The following is an 18,940-nucleotide window of genomic DNA, read 5'->3' as shown; positions in this document are numbered from 1 at the left end:
TGTCTTCCCCTTGCTTTAGTAATTTATTCTTAAATTGAGAAGCATTTCATTCCATATATAAATAAATGTGACACCACCACTGGCTCTCATACGATCGTGTTCATTTCTTTTTCAATCTGTGGGGGCTGGGCAGGCCTGGACAAAATAAACATTTCACCTAGATTTTTGACCAGTACACAAGGGTTATTGCTTTTCAGTGTTGCTGCATTATCTCCTTTGTTCCCTAAAGCTTGGGCAATTAAACTAGACTATTTCCTATTTGTGTTGTACCCAGAAAGTAGAACTGATTAAAAACAAGAGTGCATATATGAAATGAATTTGAATTTTATATTTCATCTTCAGAAACATCAATATGTGGCAAGTTACAGTTTAAAAATACTAGAGGACAATATAATTCAGAGATACAACAGATTTCCCTTGAGCTCCAAATCTAACTTTCCATCTAAACACTTAACAATATTCATTACAAAGGTACTTCTATTCTCTAACTCACGTTGGACAGCTACCTAAAGCAGACAGAGCATCACCAGCTGTTCTGAGCGCTGAGCAGGGTGTTAGATATATCCTGGAAATATTCTATCAGACTGATAACATATTTTTCTCAAATGGATTATGGCACAATACTGAATATTACTTGCCTAAGGACACAGAGTAAGTCCTCTGAAGAATTCAACCTTTAGTTACTGAGTTTGGGTACCAATCACTTTACCAGCCTTCCTATTCTCTTTTTAATCATTTCTTCTAAGACACAGCCTCATCCCCATAAAACAGTCCCCATGAAATGCAATTTTGCATTTGACATGCTTTTCTTCCCATAACTGTCCCAATTATCTTTTAAGCAACTTCCTTGCCTCCAGGCAAGAAAAGAATCTCCATTCGGATTACACTTCTAAAATATTTGAGAACTAAAAATTAATAATTTTCCTGTGTGCAATTTGGCAAGGCTGCTAATATTAGCCTAGTTACTGGTTTGTCTAGTCTAAGATTGCCCACAGACCATGTGGCAGATGATCTCAATGATACTCTGTGTGCCTCTGGGCTATGTAATATGAGCAAATTCCCCAGTGAGTGACTCCAAAACGCCACTTTAAGTGTCAAAAAGGGATCTCACTGAGTGAGCTATTTAAAAACACTGAGATGGTATAGGGAGGGCAATGTACTTTTTGAAGCCTCAGTGCTTATGTTTCCAGGAACGCCTCTACGATGTGGGAGGAAGAGGCAGAGAAGGCATTCCGTATTGCTTCAGTGATGGCTACCCTCTTATAGTGCAGATTCATTCAATTCTGAACATGCAGAAGCAACTGACGGGAGCCCACACTGCAATCATCTCAAAAGCATGCTGTGTTGTACCTGTAAGTTTTAGAAAATGAAAGTAGTTGCCAACATAAAAATCAGGAGTTTTCTCAGAAAAGTCTGTATTACTGGCACCTGACAAAATTCAGATCTGGAAACCCTGGGCCTGTATTCCCACATAGCAACAATCAACTGTGTTGAGAGTGGCTCTGCTTAGACAGGGGCTGCATTCTTCACATGGCCACAGCCCCGCCAGCTGCCCGGCCCCAGCAGGCACTTGAATCTGTGGCCTGTTAGCCTAACGAAGGGCTAAGATTTGTGTAATGCAAGTGCAGCTTCTCATCCATTTTGAGCTTTGCCTGCTAGAGCACATGGTCAAGAAAGATGGGCTGTTACTTAAGACCAGTCCTGGGATATTGAACGAAAATCAACTCTAGTCTATCCACATCAGCCTCAGCAGAAGAGATCATTTCTACTATAAGCCTGATATCAAGCTGGGTTTTTCTCCCCTCGGAAGCAAGTACTTCCACGGTCCACTGGGTTCCTCCCCATGATTTCCTTTGTGCAGGATCTCATGCACCCTATTTCTGTTACAGTTAATGTGGGTTTAGCTAGCAGGAACTCTGGAGAGTTCTCCAGCCCTGATAAGTTACAAACCTTAGGACAACTCAGGTCCTTTGTTTCTCTCACTGAGGAGGCTTTAAAAGAAGACTTAGGAGAAACTGACTGAGGAGATCCAAAAAGTCTGCCCAAGACTGAGGAGTTCTGCCATATTTCTATAATTCTTAGATGCACACTCTTTTATAACGTGGTATGTCTGAAATCAGGTCACACTTACTTTTCAGCTAGTATTTCTTTACTCCCAAGCCCCAGAAAAGCAATAATTAGTGCACCTTCAACTTGATGAGACCTTAGAGTGAAGAACCATTATTTGGTTTTAAGTTATTGCCCAGGAAATGTCACCAGGATAGAGCTGAGGAATGCTTCCAAGTTAGAGTCCAATGGAAGGAAAGACTATTTGGCTAAAATACAAGAGAAATGCAGACAAGAGAAACAGATTTATGAAGGATCCAGATAATGTAGTTGTCTGACACTACTTAAAAATAACTATACTGAATATGTTCAAGGAAATAAAAGACAAAATTGAGAACTTCAGTAGAAAACTGGAAATCTTAAAAAATAACCAAAGGAGAAATCTAAAATTGAAAAGTTATAATGACAGAAATTTAAAACTCAGTGGATGAGTTTAATAGCAAATCAGATACAGTTTAAGAGTATTAATAAACTGAAAGATAAAAGAAAAAATTCAGAATGAAGCCCAAGAAACAAGAAGGTGAAAATGTACAGAAAAATGTAAAGGATTCTGAGGATACATGTAATTGACATCCCAGGAGGAGAAGAGAGAGAATGGAGCAAAAACAATATGTAGAGAGATAACAGCTGAAAATTTCCAAAACTGATGAAGACATCAACCTAGAGATTCGCAGAGTCCCAAGCCAGAGAAATATAAAGAAAACCACACATAGGCATTAATATAATATATAAAACTGTTAAAAACCAAAACCAAAGAAAAACATTTTAAGCAGCCCAAGGGGGAAAAAAAGGACTGGAAAAACATACTTTAAAATAATTATAGTCATTATCTCTGGCTTGTAACACTAAGAATGATTTTTGCTTCTTTATACTTTTTTTTCAAGTTTTATAATCAGGAAATATAACCATAAAAGTTTGTTATTTTTGTTGTTTGTTTTTTTTTTGTTTTTTGTTTACAGCTTCAGCACACGGTTGTGTATCGTAGTTGTTAGCTTTTAGTTCTCTACGTGAGCCGCCACCACAGTATGACAACTGACAGAAAGGTGGTGTGGTTGCATGACTGGGAGAAGAACCTGGGCCACGGCGGTGAGAGCGCCGAATCTTAACCACTAGACCACCAGGGCTGGCCCAGTTATTATTATTTTTTAAAACATCAGGCAAAATGGTCTGGGTCCTCCCTGCTAAGCCTATAAACTAATATTAAGTTTTCCATGCCTTTTTTTGTGTTCCCATACTCTCCCCATCCCATGCAAATCTCTTTATCTTCTTGCATAGTCATGAGTAATCCAACTTTCCATGAACTCAGATTTAAATGAGTTTAATCACTAGACTCTGGTGAAGAAAGAATGGCCTCCAGGATTACACAGACATAGGTTCAAATAATCATTTAGTTCCCCAGCGTCCAGAATAAGCATACAGTAGGCATTCAACAAATACTTGGTGGGTGGAAGGGATAACAGGTGAAATTTACTCATTCTGCCACTTAATGAACTAAGGCCTGGGAAAATCATGTAATCTCTCCAAGCTTTGCTTTTCTCATCTGTAAAATGGCATAACAACACTTTTCAGGGTGAGCTGGTTTGAGGAGTCATTTAAATAACAATTTCTTTTTCCCTTGTTTGCCTTTATTTATAAAGCACCCAACTGTCTTTAAAAATCAATTCTCCAAATTCATACACCTTAAAGAAAAATCCGCAAAGAAATCTAAAGTCTCATTATTGGGCCTATTTGAGTATAAGGCAATATTCCACTCTATTTTCTGGCCTCTTGGTAATGTCTACGCATGATGGGCTTCCAGAGCTGGGTCCAGGGTGTTGATTCAGAATTCTGGATACCAACCATCATCTCTGTACATTCACCTTTCAATCCTGCACAATGAAGCCTTAAAATTGTCTTCCTACATCAAACATCCACCGGGCATTGTTCTCTCTTCCCTTTCATTTACTTCCTGTACTTTCCAAAGCTGTACACTCTCCTATGATGCTTTTGAAGAGAATCCTAAGACTCCTCCATCCGTGATTTCTCTCTCGGGTTAGACATCTATGTGTTGGGCTCATAGTCCATTTACATCTCATCAGAGCATCTCCCCAGGGTTAGATTTCAAAACTCTCTCTTTTTGTTCCCCTAGGTGTTCTTGTTTTAGAAAGCTTCGTATCTCCCCATTGAACAGACTGATGATTCTTTTCTATTTGATTTTCCAAGGGCTTTGGGTTTCATTTCTCCTCAGCAGGATGGATGTTTTCACACAAAGCCAAATGAGAATTTAAAACATCTGCATCTCTGGCCTGCAGGAGCATCAAACTCCTGCTTTGCTAAGTAAAGTATTCCATGATTAATAACAAATAGCACATTGCCCTGTTACTTTTGGGACTCAGCCTGGGGACATAAGCACGCTATGTTTAGCATGCCCTTACATGCTATCTCACGAACAAAAACAGTACAGGGTTCATTGCTCTGGGATATTGTTTCAGATAAACACTTAACGAAAGGCCTTCTCTCCCCTTGTCTTCCTTTTCCTCAGGACAACAGTATGAAGTGGTTCTGATACCACTTTACAGAAGGATATGTGATGGCTCTTGTAGTGAACACTATTGGTGCCCCACCCAGGGCCCCTCACATCCTGTTACCTGTTCAACTTCTATATGTGTGACTTGCTGCTGAGAGCTGGCACCTGCCACTTTCACAGGGCTACCCTTGGGCATGGGCGCCATCTTGCTCATATGAAGAGCTGAAAAATGCCTAGATTTTCGTCCCCCCGATATCCACCCCAGGGTTGCCTGTAGCCAATGACTGATGGGTGTGGAAGTACAAAAGCCCAATTCCTGTTCCTCAAGGTGTCATTTACACTCCCCAGCACCCCAAGGGGAGTCTGGGAGTTCAGTTGAAATCACTCCTGCTTGGCTTCTTCCTCTTTCCTATCTTGCTTCCCCAACTCCCTTACTGGTTGATCCTGGGAATACTTCCTTGAATAAATCTTTTGGACCAAAATGCTTGGCTCAGGGTCTGGTTTGGGGAAAAACTAACCCAAGACAGCTCTGCTGTTTTCCTAGCCCTGGGCATCAGGGCCCCTCACGCCTCCTCATGGTGGCACTCCTGGGAGGTGACAAGACCCCAGTGGGGCGATTGTCTCAGCCCTGGGCATCGAGCTCTGCATGCCTTTCAGCACTTCTGGGAGATCTTGGGCAGGATAATTGGCAGGGCAACTAGAGAGGCCGGACCTCATCAGAGTACCTCCAGCCTCCACATATACTCTCAGGCTCCAGGCCAGGCCACGCCAGCTGTTTCACCTGAAGGGATCAAGTGCTCTGAGACAATGGGCTTCCCCAAGCTAAACCCACCATCTGAGGATTCTCCCTGATGATTAGGTGTTGTCTGTGTAAAGCCAGGGGCCTATTTACAACCCCAGGGTACAGGAGAAGCCCCAATAATGACTGAGACCAAATTTCTCATGAGCCTACGGGTCTTAGAGTTGGATTTAAGTTGACTTAAAGCAAATAAAGTTACATCTTTTTCTCCCCTGACTGGGACACTAAGATTCACACTTGAAATAAGGTAGCTGAGATGACCAGGTCCAGGTCTACAAGAATTGGACATGATGATGGAGACATAAGGGAGTATGTCACGATAATGTGGAGACGTTTCTAGGTAGAGTGGCTCTTCAGTGCACACAAATACCACTTTTTCTGTGCCCTCTGGTCAGACCAATTATACTGAATATGACAAAAGGAAGTCCATATTCTTCATCCCTATTTAGGGAGGGGACACACCTCCCCATCCCCCTAATAATCACAAAACTCTGGGAGCAGATCCCAGCTGTGGCAAGAAAACAGAACTCTTCTTCCACTATCTACCAGTATATCCTTGTCCACAAAAATATCTTTTTATGAATGAATCTAGAATTTCAATATGATGCACCAAACACTCATGAATATCTGTCTTTTCTTTTTGCTTTGGTCTCAAAGCTATAAGTTCAAATTTGCAGACAAGATCTATAAAAAGTCCCTGGGAACCAACAAATCCTATCACTGCTTTGCCTTTTGGAAGCCCAGCGTGTCTCTCTGTAGACAAAGACTGGTGAGTGCCACTGATATCATCAATTGATTTTCTTGCACCATACATTTAATGAGGGCCTCCTCTGTGCCCAGCAGAATAAGGCACTGGCAGATGTTATTCTGTATCTTTAACATGGAAATTTCTTATTTAAACCCAGAAATAGAAGTGACGTCAGTTAAGGCTTATTGTACTAAAGTACTCGAGACATCTTCAGGCTCTGCCCAGCCTCACTTAAGCACTTATTTTTTTTAAAAAATGGCTTGGGGACTTCCTTCCAATTATTTAACTTTGCCTGTAAAGTTTCTTAACTTTACTTCTCTTTCTTTTCTTCCTTTCTTAACTTTGCTTCTAAAATTACATCAGAACACAGGAGCCTAACCAAGGCATAAAGTAAAGGTAATCATGAATTTGAATGGGATGTGGGGTCTCAGCAAAGACTAGCCGACCCTAGCAGCTGACTGTAGTCTGAGCTGTAACCAAGATTTCATCAGGTACAATTGATTGAACTGGCTTGATGCGCTTAGCCTGCGGGGTTGTCTGAAAGAAAATCTCTTCATCTTCAGGTAGGAGCAACCTGGAAGAAATGGAACCGGGTTCTAATTTAGATGCTTCTGCTAAGAATAACCATGGGGAATTGTTGGAATTCGAGCTCCCGGTCTTATCACATTTGTGTTCCCTGTGTACTGGACAGAGCTGTGGACACAGAGATCACTATTTAACCAGGGCACATGCTGAAGTTAATGCAGTGTGACCAGTGGATCAAGGGCACAGTTAAGAAAGATGAGACAATTAGCAAAGGCCCGGCAATGCTTCCCTATGATGGGAGCAGCCACTTTCTAACCCCTATCTGAAAAATGCTAGATAGCAGAGTTTGAGCTTTCTTCAGAAGATTCTAGGTCCTTTGGGAGCTATTATAGGCTCTCTCCCCGTCATCACTGGAGTCTCCACTCACGTCCACCACCTCACCTCATAAAGAACTGGGTTTGCTCTTATGCACAGAGAAGAGTGAGTGAGTGACTGAGTAATATTAATTGTTTGGTCAAACATTGGATCTTTTTAAATCAACAATACAGATGATCATATTTTGAGGATCCTTCAGACAACACAATCCTGAAATATATGTTATTCAGCATTGATCAAAGGATTACCTAATACTTTAAAGAACCAAATGGTGATCTGGCTGACCTGAGCTCTAGCCCTCTATTAAGTCAGCCCCTCAAAGAAATATCTTCATGAAGTGTCTTAGGTTGGGTTCCCTCAAAAGCAGGCTGTGAGACAGAGATTTGAGCACAAGTAATTTATTTAGGTGGCGATCCAGGAAGGATCAACAGGAGTGTGGGGGAAGAAGACAGGGAAGTTCACATGATCAAGAAAGTTACCACTGGGGGCAACTGAGGCTCAGTGCCACTGGAAAACTCTGGGAGACAGTGTAGAACCAGCCTTGGAATTATCCTCCCCAAGGAGCAAGGAATATGAGTTATTACATATCAGCTGCCATCAATCATTTGTTGAAAGATGAAGGAATAAACATTAACTCCTCAGCACCCCCGGTTTGCCCACAGAGATGAGCCAGTGGGCTCTGAGAACTAGAGCAAGCCCTCAAGCAGAGCTGCAGGAGCACAGGGTTGGGAGCCAGTGGGTTGGCCTGCACAGTAATGGTGTAAGCATAATAAAACCCAGCTACCAATTTTTTTTGCAGAGGTAGAAGGATCTGGTTTCTGGAAATATTTGGTATAAAAAAGATTAAATTTCTGTTATTTACAAAACTGAAGTGGACAACATTTCCCCAGCACCCATCTTTAGAAAAGGAGAGGAAAGGAGTAGGAGTTATTATAAAATGGATAATATTTGCATCTCCAAATGAACTTGTGTTCACTTTCATTTAATACACAATTAAAGCCATAACATCTAAGGCATTTCTCTTTTTGCCTTTGCTGCCAGGAAACTCAGAATCAGAGACACTTGAGGCTGATCATTTCATCTGCTGCAAATGTTGAAGCTGAATTTAACTCCCTCAGCCCCTGAAGGCACTCATTCTTGCCTTGCTTTTAAATTATTTTTTCTTTTAATTACTATTACTTATACCCTGCTTGATTTCAGAAATGGTTTGATGTCAATTACAAAACTGCACATAAAAAAGCATACATTTCCTTTCTCAAATTTTATATTAATGAAATATTTATGGTAGCCACATAGCCTGAGAAAAAAACTACGTCAGGGTACTATTCCATTTAATAGGAGCTGGGTTTCAGAGCTGTAAGATTATCTGAGAATTTCATCAAGGAAAACAGATCCAAAGTCAACAAAACTCATTATCCCATTTCTAGCTGGTGTGGGGGCTGGGAGGGAGAGGCCTGTCAGCTTCAATTCTTAGCATACTCTTGGTATCCACCCATTATCACTTGTCACCAACATCAAGGAAACAATTTGTGACAGAATTTCAGTTCTGTTTGGAAATGGCACTAACTTTCCCACGGGTGCTTTGTCCATTCTGGAAACTTGACTTCGCACAAGACCAACCCCCAGAGACAACCGTTGGGTGGGTTCCCATCTCCTCCCCACTTTTTCCTGGTCAGCTTATACCTGAGTTTGTGCCTCTGGACCAAACCAAATACCTTACTCCCACAAAGGTCTTCCCCAACCAGGAATGATGATACCAACTGGTGTGGAATCCCACTCAAAACCCTTTTTATCCCTCTCCAGCCAATAGCATCCCGGCCCCGTTGACTCCCAGCCCTCTGTGGGTATGAAGGGGCCAGGGCCATGTGAGGGGTGCTTGGACTGCACACACTGCGACTGATTCATCCAGCAGCGATGTGGAAACTGAGCTTATGGTTAGCTATTTGATCTTGATCTGTATTGTCCTTGGCCCTGGCACATTGTGTCCTTCAGAACCCACTCTTCCGGTGTTTGGATGGCCTATTGAATTCGACAACTGAAACTCCCTGTGCCTAAGAGACAGGTCAACTCGGAAAAATGTCCAGAAAGTCCTGGTCATTTTACTTTGTTCAAAATCAACCTGACACATCGTCATTCGGTAGAGCAGATGAGTAACCTACGCAACTGGTGGAAACTTAGCTGTCCTCTATCTAGTGGATCTGCTTGTAACCACCTTCTTGGGGGTTCCCCAAATCTCAGAAGGTTTCTGAGTCAGCTCCTGGGGGCGGAGGTGGGAGGTGGGTAATAATGCTAAACTACTGGGGAAAATGTCCCCCAGTGGTATTCATAGTCAGTTTTTCAAAATATAAGAAATTCTCACCATGAAATTGGCCCGAACTGGGCAATTCTGGTCTGTTTAGCCTTGGGGCTGAAGAAAATGACCTCACAGAAGAGTCTCGAGCTTCTGAGCACATTTGAGTCCTAAGAGATTCGGCCTGCTTCGTAATTCTCATCACCACCATCACCATTACAAAGGCCTCACTAGAGGAAGTTGTAGCCAGGAAATGTATGACATGGGACATTCTCCTCTGCACTTGAGAAAGGCTTAGATTGGAAATGTTTGATGGTTCTGCCAAATGGAAGGGGAAAAAAATGTACTGGACACCCTGTCTTATTCTCCCAGTGCCTGGTACCTAACAGACACTCAAAAACGTTTGGCCGGATGAGTCTGTAACATGGGGAGGACAATAGTACCTACCCCATGGCAATATTGTGACAATTAAATGAGACAATGCCACATAAAGCACAGAGCCTGGCCTACATTTAGAATAGAGAGAATAATAACTACTATTGTTTTTAATATTTAGACACCAAGAAGAATGCCTTGAGTTTTGCAAAGAGGAAGCTTTCATCTTCTGAAGCAGGGTGAGGGACAAGTAGCGAATGCCCCACAAGGCAGAAGCCTTCAAGGAAGAGTAGGGGCTCTATAGCCTTCATCAAGGGGCTGCCGTCAGTCTCAGGTCCCTGATGGCAGGGATGTTTGTTTCCATCAGAGAGTAATTCTGCTTTGCTCTCAAGTTCTTCTACTCTTTGCATCTTCCCCCCTCCTCCCTCTGTGGGCAAACAGCCCATCCCAGCTCCGATGGATTACCTCTTAACCCAGAACCAAAATAAAATCTGCCTCCTGCACTAAATCCTGCCTCAGTGACCTCATCTGCCAAAGCAAAAGCCAAGAGGGTCCTGACAAAGAGCAGGCAAGCGGAAGCAAATTCTTAGTAAACCGTTGGTGGGTCTGGCCCTTTCCACACTGAGGGGTGCTCCACCCTGAGCTCTTGGAGACAGTCAGGCCGGAGTGTTGTTTACGGGGCCTCACCTGCTCTCCTGTTATGCAGCTGGAATGCTGTCCATAACTAAAATAATTGCTGACTAGCAAAAAGCACCCTTATATGCCAACCCCCAAGCATCTTACCCTGATGAGACGTAGCAATGCTTTGGTTAAGAGGCCCCAGGCTCTTGACCATTTGGGTCAAAGAGTGACCCAAATGAAATGAAACCTTTCCCCTGAATTATAGAAACAAACAAACAAATACCTTGGTAACTATACAAAGGCAGCTTCTGCTGTGTACAGTGACAGCTTTTGCTTTTCTGGTCTACATCCAAATGAGACGGTATTTCTGAGTCCAAGAAGGATGTCAGAGCCTCATTTCCATGTTAGGGAGGATCAGGGACAAGGAGGTGTGCAAGTCCACTAGCTAACGATCTTCCGGGGGCTCCTCCAACCTCTGCAGGGTCTAGGTTATCAAGTGGTGAGGGTAACAACACTGGATCCCCCTGATCAGAAAACATGATGCTTTGGGCAGCCTGCTCGGGAGTTTCCAAGCCCAGTTCCTCCCGACATTACTCCATCTTTCACCTCTAGCAGCCCCTTCTCCTGGCTGTCCTGGGTACCAAGACTCCCCATCCATCAGGCCCAATGTGCGTGTCTTCTCCTGGGATCTGGGATCCCTTTATGACAATGACATTGGTAGTGTCCACTTGTTTAAAACCAGATCTTTCTTGTGTGTATGCAGGTGTAGTGGCAGCAATACTTAGTGTCTCGCCATAGTTCACAAAGGAAAAACAGTTCACAAAGGAAACTTAGAAAGTCTTGGAAGAATTTTCTTAAACTCTGGGACCCTGAGAGAGGTTTTTCATGATTGTCTGGTTTGTAAAAACTAGTTCTATTACCCTAACCCCTTATCTGGAGAATTCCCTGCTTTCTGTCAAACTTTTAAATGGCCATCAGAGGGGGCCAGAAGTAGCAGTAAGAATAATGGCTCCTACCACTCAACTCAGCACCTTGTGGATCATCTCATTCAGTCCCCAAAAACACCCCCGAGAAGGATCTGGTATTATTTTTTTAACTTCATATGTGAAGAGATTGAGGCTCTTAGGAGTTAAATGACTTGCTCAAGATCACCTGGCCAGAAAGTTGCAGGCTCAGAGTCAAGCCAAGGTCTTTCTGACCACAGACACCAAGCTCTTCACCGCAGGGAGTACCATCTCATTACAGACAAAGGTGCAACTGTCTTCCACACGTTAATGATGAGATAGGCCTTTAGAACTAGGAAAAAGCCAGGAAACAGTTCCATTTTACAGCGCCTCATCTGAGAGATTTTAGAACAATTTGCATTGATCCCACCAGGCCCACGCCCACAGCATATTATGTGTCTGTGATGGAAGAGGTGGTTGTGACCCACTGAGGTCTCGGCACACTCTCACTGCATCAGTGTTAATGTCTCCATGAAAACCCAAAGCTCCTAAACACTTGTTCTGATGAGAAATGCTGGCTGCCCCTCTGAAGCTGAAGTATAAAGTGTGCCTCTCATCTTGGGCTCTTTTCTTCCCAGTTCTTGGGACAGGCTACCGGGAAACCATCTGATGCTCCAAGACCCAAAAGAATCCAGACTCACCGTTTTTCTTTAATTGGTGGAAGCCAATTTGTTTTGTTCAAAGGCGCGTCAGAGCCCGCAGTGCGAGCATTGTGCCCCAAGATTTAGCCCGTTTCATCGTTCTTCATTAGGATGCAGGGGGGAAGCGCCGGCTTCGTCAACTGGGCCAGAGGAACAAAGGCCACATGGAAATTGGAGCGGGGCAATGAATCCCTCGCTCCCCACTTTTTCAAAACAAGATTCCGTCCATTTACGCGAGAACTCACTTTGTCCTTCTGTTCCATACAAAAAACAGGAAACTTCAGAGGTAAAAAGGGGCCCCAGTTTCTTACATGGTGGCCCAGGGAGGCGTTGGGGGACGCTGAGGGAGCTGGCAGGAGGCTAGCTTGGCCCCAAAGCTGAGAAGGGGCCACTCCCCTTCTTTTGCTCTCAAAGGAGGTCACCTGAGACCAGGGGAAAGTTGTGCCTCCTCGAGAAACATCTTAAGGAGAGGCCTGGGGCTGGCAGCACTGGAGGCTCGCAACAGCCTCTGTTTCTTACTCTTTATTTACCACCCTACAAAGTCTGAATGAGACATCTCCCCTCAGACCCATTTATTTTCATTTGAAAATAAATCCATTTCCAACTTGACAAGAATAGACTCTAGTTTCTGAAATGCAGTTCTGATTTTATTTTGAGGACCAGTATTTACAAGGGCTTATCTTGTAAACTGGTAAACATCTTAGTGACCATTTTGGCAATAGCTCTCAAAAGTTTAAATACGTGTGCCCTTTGAACTAACACTTCAACATCTAGGAATTTATCTTACAAAAATACTTCTACATGTGAACAAAGAAATATATGTTAGGACACTCATTGCAGCTTTCCTCATAATAGTAAAAATTTAAACACAACATCAAGTCTTTCTGAAGGGACTGGATGAGCACATGATCATATATACTTCCCTGCAATGGAATACTCAGCAATCACTGTTTCAAATTAGGTAGACCAACATGGACTGACCCGGAAAAACATCCATGATATGAGTGCTGAAAACAAGTGGAGAAATCGTATGTATACTTTAATCCACTTTGTTTAAAATAGGGCTTCTCAACCTTGGCATGACCGACATCTGGACCGGATAAGTCTGGGTTGTAGGGCTGCCCCGTGCGCTGCAGGATGCTGAGCAGCACCCCGGCCTCCACCCGCTAGACGCCAGGAGCACCCTCCCCTGCAATTGTGACAACCAACATTTCCAACATTGCCAAAAGTCCCCTGAGAGTAGGAGTAGGGGACAAAATAGTCCCCACTTGAGAATTACTGGTTTAATAATGGTATACAGACAACTTTTAGGTTTGCACACCCTAAGAAAGGTCTGGAAGGATACTAAGTTGTTAACAGTGGTCCCGCTGGGAACCAGGATGGGTCAGGAGAAACAGTGGTCTCTTTTTTATACATCTCTGTTCTGTGTGATTATTTTTACAAGTATATATTTCCTCTGTAAGTAGAAAATCTATGTCTATTGCACTCCCACTCACAGACGTACACATCCACGAAGAAAATAAAGAGAATAGCTCATATCAAGAAACAGTCGGTCAGGATTCTCTTTGGGAAAGAGTGACAGGCGGGCTTACCTGGGAGAGGAAGTCCTTCGAGAGGACTCGATAAGGAGACATGATGGTGTAACCAGAGCTTACCAATCAATCACCTGGAGTCTCACCGAGCCATGTGGCAAGAACCGTGTCCGAGAGACGGTGAACAATGTCGGAAATGTGGAATTCTAGCTCTAGCTCTAAATTTTTGGGGGACCAGTGTCTTCCAGCCTCTGCTTCAAAGCTTTCATCTGCTGAAAGGAGCACTTGCCTTTCCACACAGATTTTCGGAGGACAGGGCATGAGAGCAGTATCTACGAAGTGGTCTCCCCCTATCAGATTTGGTACTACGTAAATAAAAGATGGAATTCTCATTAATCTTTGCCTTGGTTCTTTTAAAGCTATTTTTTTAAACAAGTGCCTAGCCCAATTTGGGCATTCTAGAGTTCGGAGAATCCCAGAATGCTTGAGTTTCTTGTTAATTTTGTAAGAATTTCCTCCAGGGAGATTTTTTCCAGTTCATTGATATACTCATGAGAAAAACAATAAGCTTTTTTTTTTTTTTTCCTTTTTTTGTTTTTCTAGGTGATAGATTGCTCTGGAAAAATGCTTAAGGTTTGTTCAGAAATTATGAGGTAAACTGCCACAGCCCATTTTCGTGATGCTTCCCTCACTGAGTTATTTGGAATTCATGCTGAATTTCCTAGAATGAAAAATAAACCTAAATCTTATAGAATAAAAAATTGGGTCCCCCACATTGATGCTGGCAAATGACGTATCAGAAATCCAACACCAATATCTTCACCCAGTTACAATTACACAGTACTGAGGGAATTATGGTTTTTGAATGACTTTTTGAAAAGCGGCGGGGAACGATTCTCTTGTCCACCTATGCTGCTGTTTTGAGACCAAAAGTGACTGGACACAGTCTGTGAATCGAGTTATGAATCAGTTCATAACGACACATTTTACATTCTTTTTCATTATGTTTGTTTTGTTTTGTTTCTGGATAGAAGAACAACGCCGAGAAGTCAATTTTGGGCTCATGAGCTACCCATACATATTTTAGTCACAACTTTTGGACCAATTTCTTTTTTCCCCCCTGATTTGACCCAGCTTCTTAAAGGCATTTTGGCTTATTTGCTGATGTTTTACTTCTCTCTAATATTACCTCTGTTTATCAAAGCCCTAATATTATGCAATCAGTTCCCCAAGAAACTTTCCTTTTTTTTGTTTCCCCCCTAAATCAAAGGGTGAAGCTCAGGACTTGCCATTGTCAGGACTCTGTACAAAAATTCTTCAAACAAAGCGAAAGCGCCATTTCTCTTCTCTGCCTTGCACACAGCACGGCAGGCTCAAACGAGACAGGAACCATGAAGCAGAACATCTTTTCCTAAGAATCCCACATAATTACAGTCAGGTAAGCTGTGCCAGGCCAAAGCAAGGGATGCTGTTAGTGCAAGGCCATGGCACACTCAGGACACACTAGTGAAACCACGGCTTCCGCGGGCATTGTGTGCAAGAGGAAATTCGTGAAATTAACTGAAAAATGTATGAACTTCATACAACGCTATTAGACCAAGCCCCTGATAGGATGACCCCAAAGTCCCTGTGCATGCTAGTTAGAAGTGATTGTAGCAGACATGTTGGTGCTCTGCCTCGGATGTCTCCTCACTGTTCCTATGGGCCCCTTTCCTCCCCCCACCCCCCACCCAGTCTGCATTGTTTTCCTTCCAATGGCCTGCACCTGCCATCTGACTGCTCAAGGGCCACTGGAACCACTGGGCCCACATGCATAGCAAGTCAGACGTGTTCTCCTTCTCACCCAGGGCAGCCCTTAGCCAATCGTTGACTGCAGTGGGACATGAAAGCCCAGCCGCCATTCTTTAAAGCCAGGACACACTCCGAGCTGTAATCTACACGCCAGATCTCACGGCTGGGTCACACGGAAGCTGGGATTTTGTCTGAAATCATGCCTTTGTTTGGCTTCCTTCCCTTCCCAGCCCAGCTTCCCCACTCCCTTCCCTGCCTCTCCTGGGAGCGTGTCCTACTACATCGTCCCCACACGTTCGCATCTCAGGAGCCGCTGGGTGGAACCCTGCCTAGGCCATTCTCTCTCCTCTTCTGCTCTCCCCCCATTCTGATTCTTCTTATTCTTCTGCACATCTCATTCCATCCTGACAGCTGCAGTCCACACCTGTTTCAGGTCTCAAACTTCTGTTAGGACACATGCCATACACAGGGTCTTGGTTACCAGAGACCCTTGATACATGATTTCTGGTCTTGGTGGTGGAGTTCCTCTTTGCCAATGGCACAGTCCTGGGCACTGCACAGCTGGGCTTGACAGTCCTGGTACTGCCATATGTGGCGGTCAGCATGGACTCTTCCTAAGGGCAAAGGATTTGCCCCATCAGACACACGTTTAGACTCAGCAGGTTCTAGTTTCTCTCCAGGTTCTAGTTTCTCTCCTTCTCTGGCAACAGCGTGAATCTAATATCAGAGAAGAGTCTTGTCCTCCCTTCGAGAACATGAATTAGAAACTCCTGCCTTATTGGAGTGAGTCACTTCTTTGATTGGTTTCCTCTTATTTCTGCTGTTTGGTTGACCTCAGGTTCCTGAGGGCTACTATTGTTCTGCTTTTGACTTCTGTCTGCAGGAACTGGAGAACTTGGGTGATTCACTGGGACAGCCAGGATATGGCTCAGGCAGGAGCTGGTGGGGGACTTCAGTGGTGACCGCAGAAGCAGAGCTGTCCTAGAGAGTGATGGCTGTGGAGTTCCGTAGTCGGAAGGATTTCTTTCCTCTATGACTCTTCTGTTCTATAACACCTCCTGCAACCCCATCTCATTCCGGGCCTGCTCAAGGACTATCACAGAGCATGGAGCTTATCTCACTAATTCAGGATAAGCTCCCTCAGAGAAAGACAAAGTGTGTGTTTTTTCTGCATTTCCATAGAACCCAATACACAGTAGTCCCTCAGTAAACGTTGGTTGGTTTGTCTGTGACTCACCTAACCTGGTCCCATATTTACAGGATGATCATGTAATTTGTGGTCCGATTCAGGACACTTTCAAGCAGGAAAGAGGGTGCTATTGACAATTTTGCTCAGACAAAATGCATAAACTGGGACTATCCCTGGGAACTGGGACTCACGGTCACCCTACATATTTACCATCCTCAATGCAGGGGCCTCGGACTGTGCAACAACACAGTGGAGTCTATGAATGGTGCCCTGGAGCATAACTCCAAATTCAGATCTTGGGATGGACAGGGAGTTCAGACCCTGAGCCACAGGAGACTTTATGATGGCGACTTTCTCCTGTTGACCCTTTCTCAATGTTTGTGAGCTCTGATTATTGTTTGGGCCAATGAAGACATATCTTTTTGAGAGGTATTTGTAGCAGGTAAGGGCTGGAAATGTCATTGGGCAAACCTGGGTGGTTCCAGACATCCTGATTCAGGCAGCCCAGCCTTCCTGGGATCTACTCAAGGGGAGTGTCCACATTACACACCATCTTGGACAGACCACCCTAGACACCAAGAAACAACACACCCAGCAAGTTCCCAAAGCCCTCTTCATGCCAGCCCCACGTGACACCTTAACTCCCAGCCCAGAGGCGTACTCACGATTTTCACAGTGCTGCCCAGTGTAGCCTGCCAGGCAGGCACACTTGTAAGATCCGGTTCTGTCAAGCAGGCAAGTGCCGTCATGGAAACAAGGGGACGAGGAACATGCTGTAAGAGAAAAGGCAGCTGCTCTCAGGGCCACTGTGTGCTGAGTCAATTTCCTCAAGCCTGGAGTCTTGACCCGAGTCTTTCACTTGTCTTTTAAAGTCTTCCTATGATTTTTTTACTCCTTTTATTGAATTCATGTTACCATTGTTTGACAATGCCTAAAACAGATACTCATTAAATGTCAAATGTTGGTGATTTTATTCAACGTTTTCAAAGGCCCCAGAAGTATTTTCCAGACACCTCTAATCTGAAGAGCCTGAGGCCAACACAAAGAGGCACCCATGTGACTGAAGCAGAAGCACGCTTCCACCCGCCCACAGGGACTCCAGGGAGAGAAGCAGCCCTGGGTAGGTTTAGGTCACTTTTTCAAGGAAGCTCAGCATCCCACATACTGGGGGACAGGAAGTGGTAGATGATCTTCATGCCACTGTTGAAAGTGTACTCAAGAATTTCCAAACACACATTCTGTAAACATTAATCCCTCAAGATGTTGATGTTTTAAACTAAGACAGGGTTCTAGGCTCAGATACATTGGGGAAATGCTACTGGTGTTAAATGATAATTAGCCAGATTTCTTTACTGCAGACCTTCCTTCCCAGAGCTTTCCATTCCCTAATGAGCACTGTGAATATCTAAGACAGCACATAATGTTTCACCTTCCACAAGCTTACTTGACCTCAGAATCTGCATTAGAGAGCATCTTGGGGACCATCTTTCTACAGAAACACTTTGGGAAGTACTGGTTGGCTTGTTATCCACCAATCCTACCCTCATTTACTGTGGCGTAGAGCTATAGCGCTCAGCCCAGTTCAACAAGCCTGTGCCAAGTGCTTTCTCTGTGTGAGGTACTGGAGAGACATAAAGATGAACAGGAGACCCTGCTTACCAGATCAAAGCTTTTTAAAGAAGAGTGTACAGAGACTATAACCTGAAGCATAACACAGTTGGTGTCAGAAAAGAGGAGGAAATGGTATTAGACATTCAAAAAAGGGCAAAGCCACAGCCCATGGAACAGAGACAAGGTTTAGCAGAGGAAGAGAAATCTGACAGGGCCCTGAAGGAGGGGATCTGAGGTGCAGGTGTGGGGGGTGACTTTAGCCAGAGGGAATAACTTGAGTACAAGGGGACACATGGGTGTTTGAGGAACGGGAAGTGCTATGTCTGACTATTAGACCACGCAGAACAGAGTTTCCCAGAGTTCTCCAGGGGAGGTTGAGGAGCATTTCAGAGGAGGAGGAGGCCCCGCTGACCCTCTCCTCAGTCACACGGTCAAAAGCTGGAGAGCTGCCGCCGCCCCAACTGCCTTCCCTAACAGCCAGGCCTTGCCCACTGTGCCACAGGCACCCACAGACGCATCTCCAGTGTCGCCTGCTCAGCCTCAGCTGGCGCGGTATCATCAAAGGGCAAGGATTTGACCACAGGCCGACCACACCACAGCAGCAAAGCATCTAGAACTCCCAGGCCATGCCCAGGCCCTGCACAGCTCCTAGGGGAGTCCTCGGAAGGAGGCAGGCCCACGGATCATAAGGAGCAACTGCTGAAGCTCATGTGGGAACATTCGGAGGCAGGGGCAGGGTGGGGGGTGGGGTCTGCTGGTCTTGTGAAAGGACAGGGCTGAAGAAAGGCTGATTCCCACACCACCCGCCTTCTCTCCTGAGACTTCCA

General features: G+C 44.3%; 1 protein-coding gene across 1 annotated transcript in view; it reads right to left on the bottom strand.

Annotated features, from left to right (window-relative positions):
• PAMR1 (peptidase domain containing associated with muscle regeneration 1) overlaps positions 1–18,940 on the bottom strand; it is a 71,471-nt gene that overhangs the window by 9,928 nt on the left and 42,603 nt on the right. The window contains exon 6 of the mRNA XM_058527660.1: positions 17,168–17,275. Coding sequence (XP_058383643.1) covers positions 17,168–17,275 — 108 coding nt within the window. The remainder of the gene's footprint in view (positions 1–17,167; positions 17,276–18,940) is intronic.

The sequence above is a fragment of the Diceros bicornis genome, chromosome 31 (assembly GCF_020826845.1).
Source record: "Diceros bicornis minor isolate mBicDic1 chromosome 31, mDicBic1.mat.cur, whole genome shotgun sequence".
Classification (NCBI taxonomy): Eukaryota; Metazoa; Chordata; class Mammalia; order Perissodactyla; family Rhinocerotidae; genus Diceros; species Diceros bicornis.
Note: the sequence above shows the minus strand (reverse complement) of the source record. Positions and strands in the feature narration are given on the sequence as shown.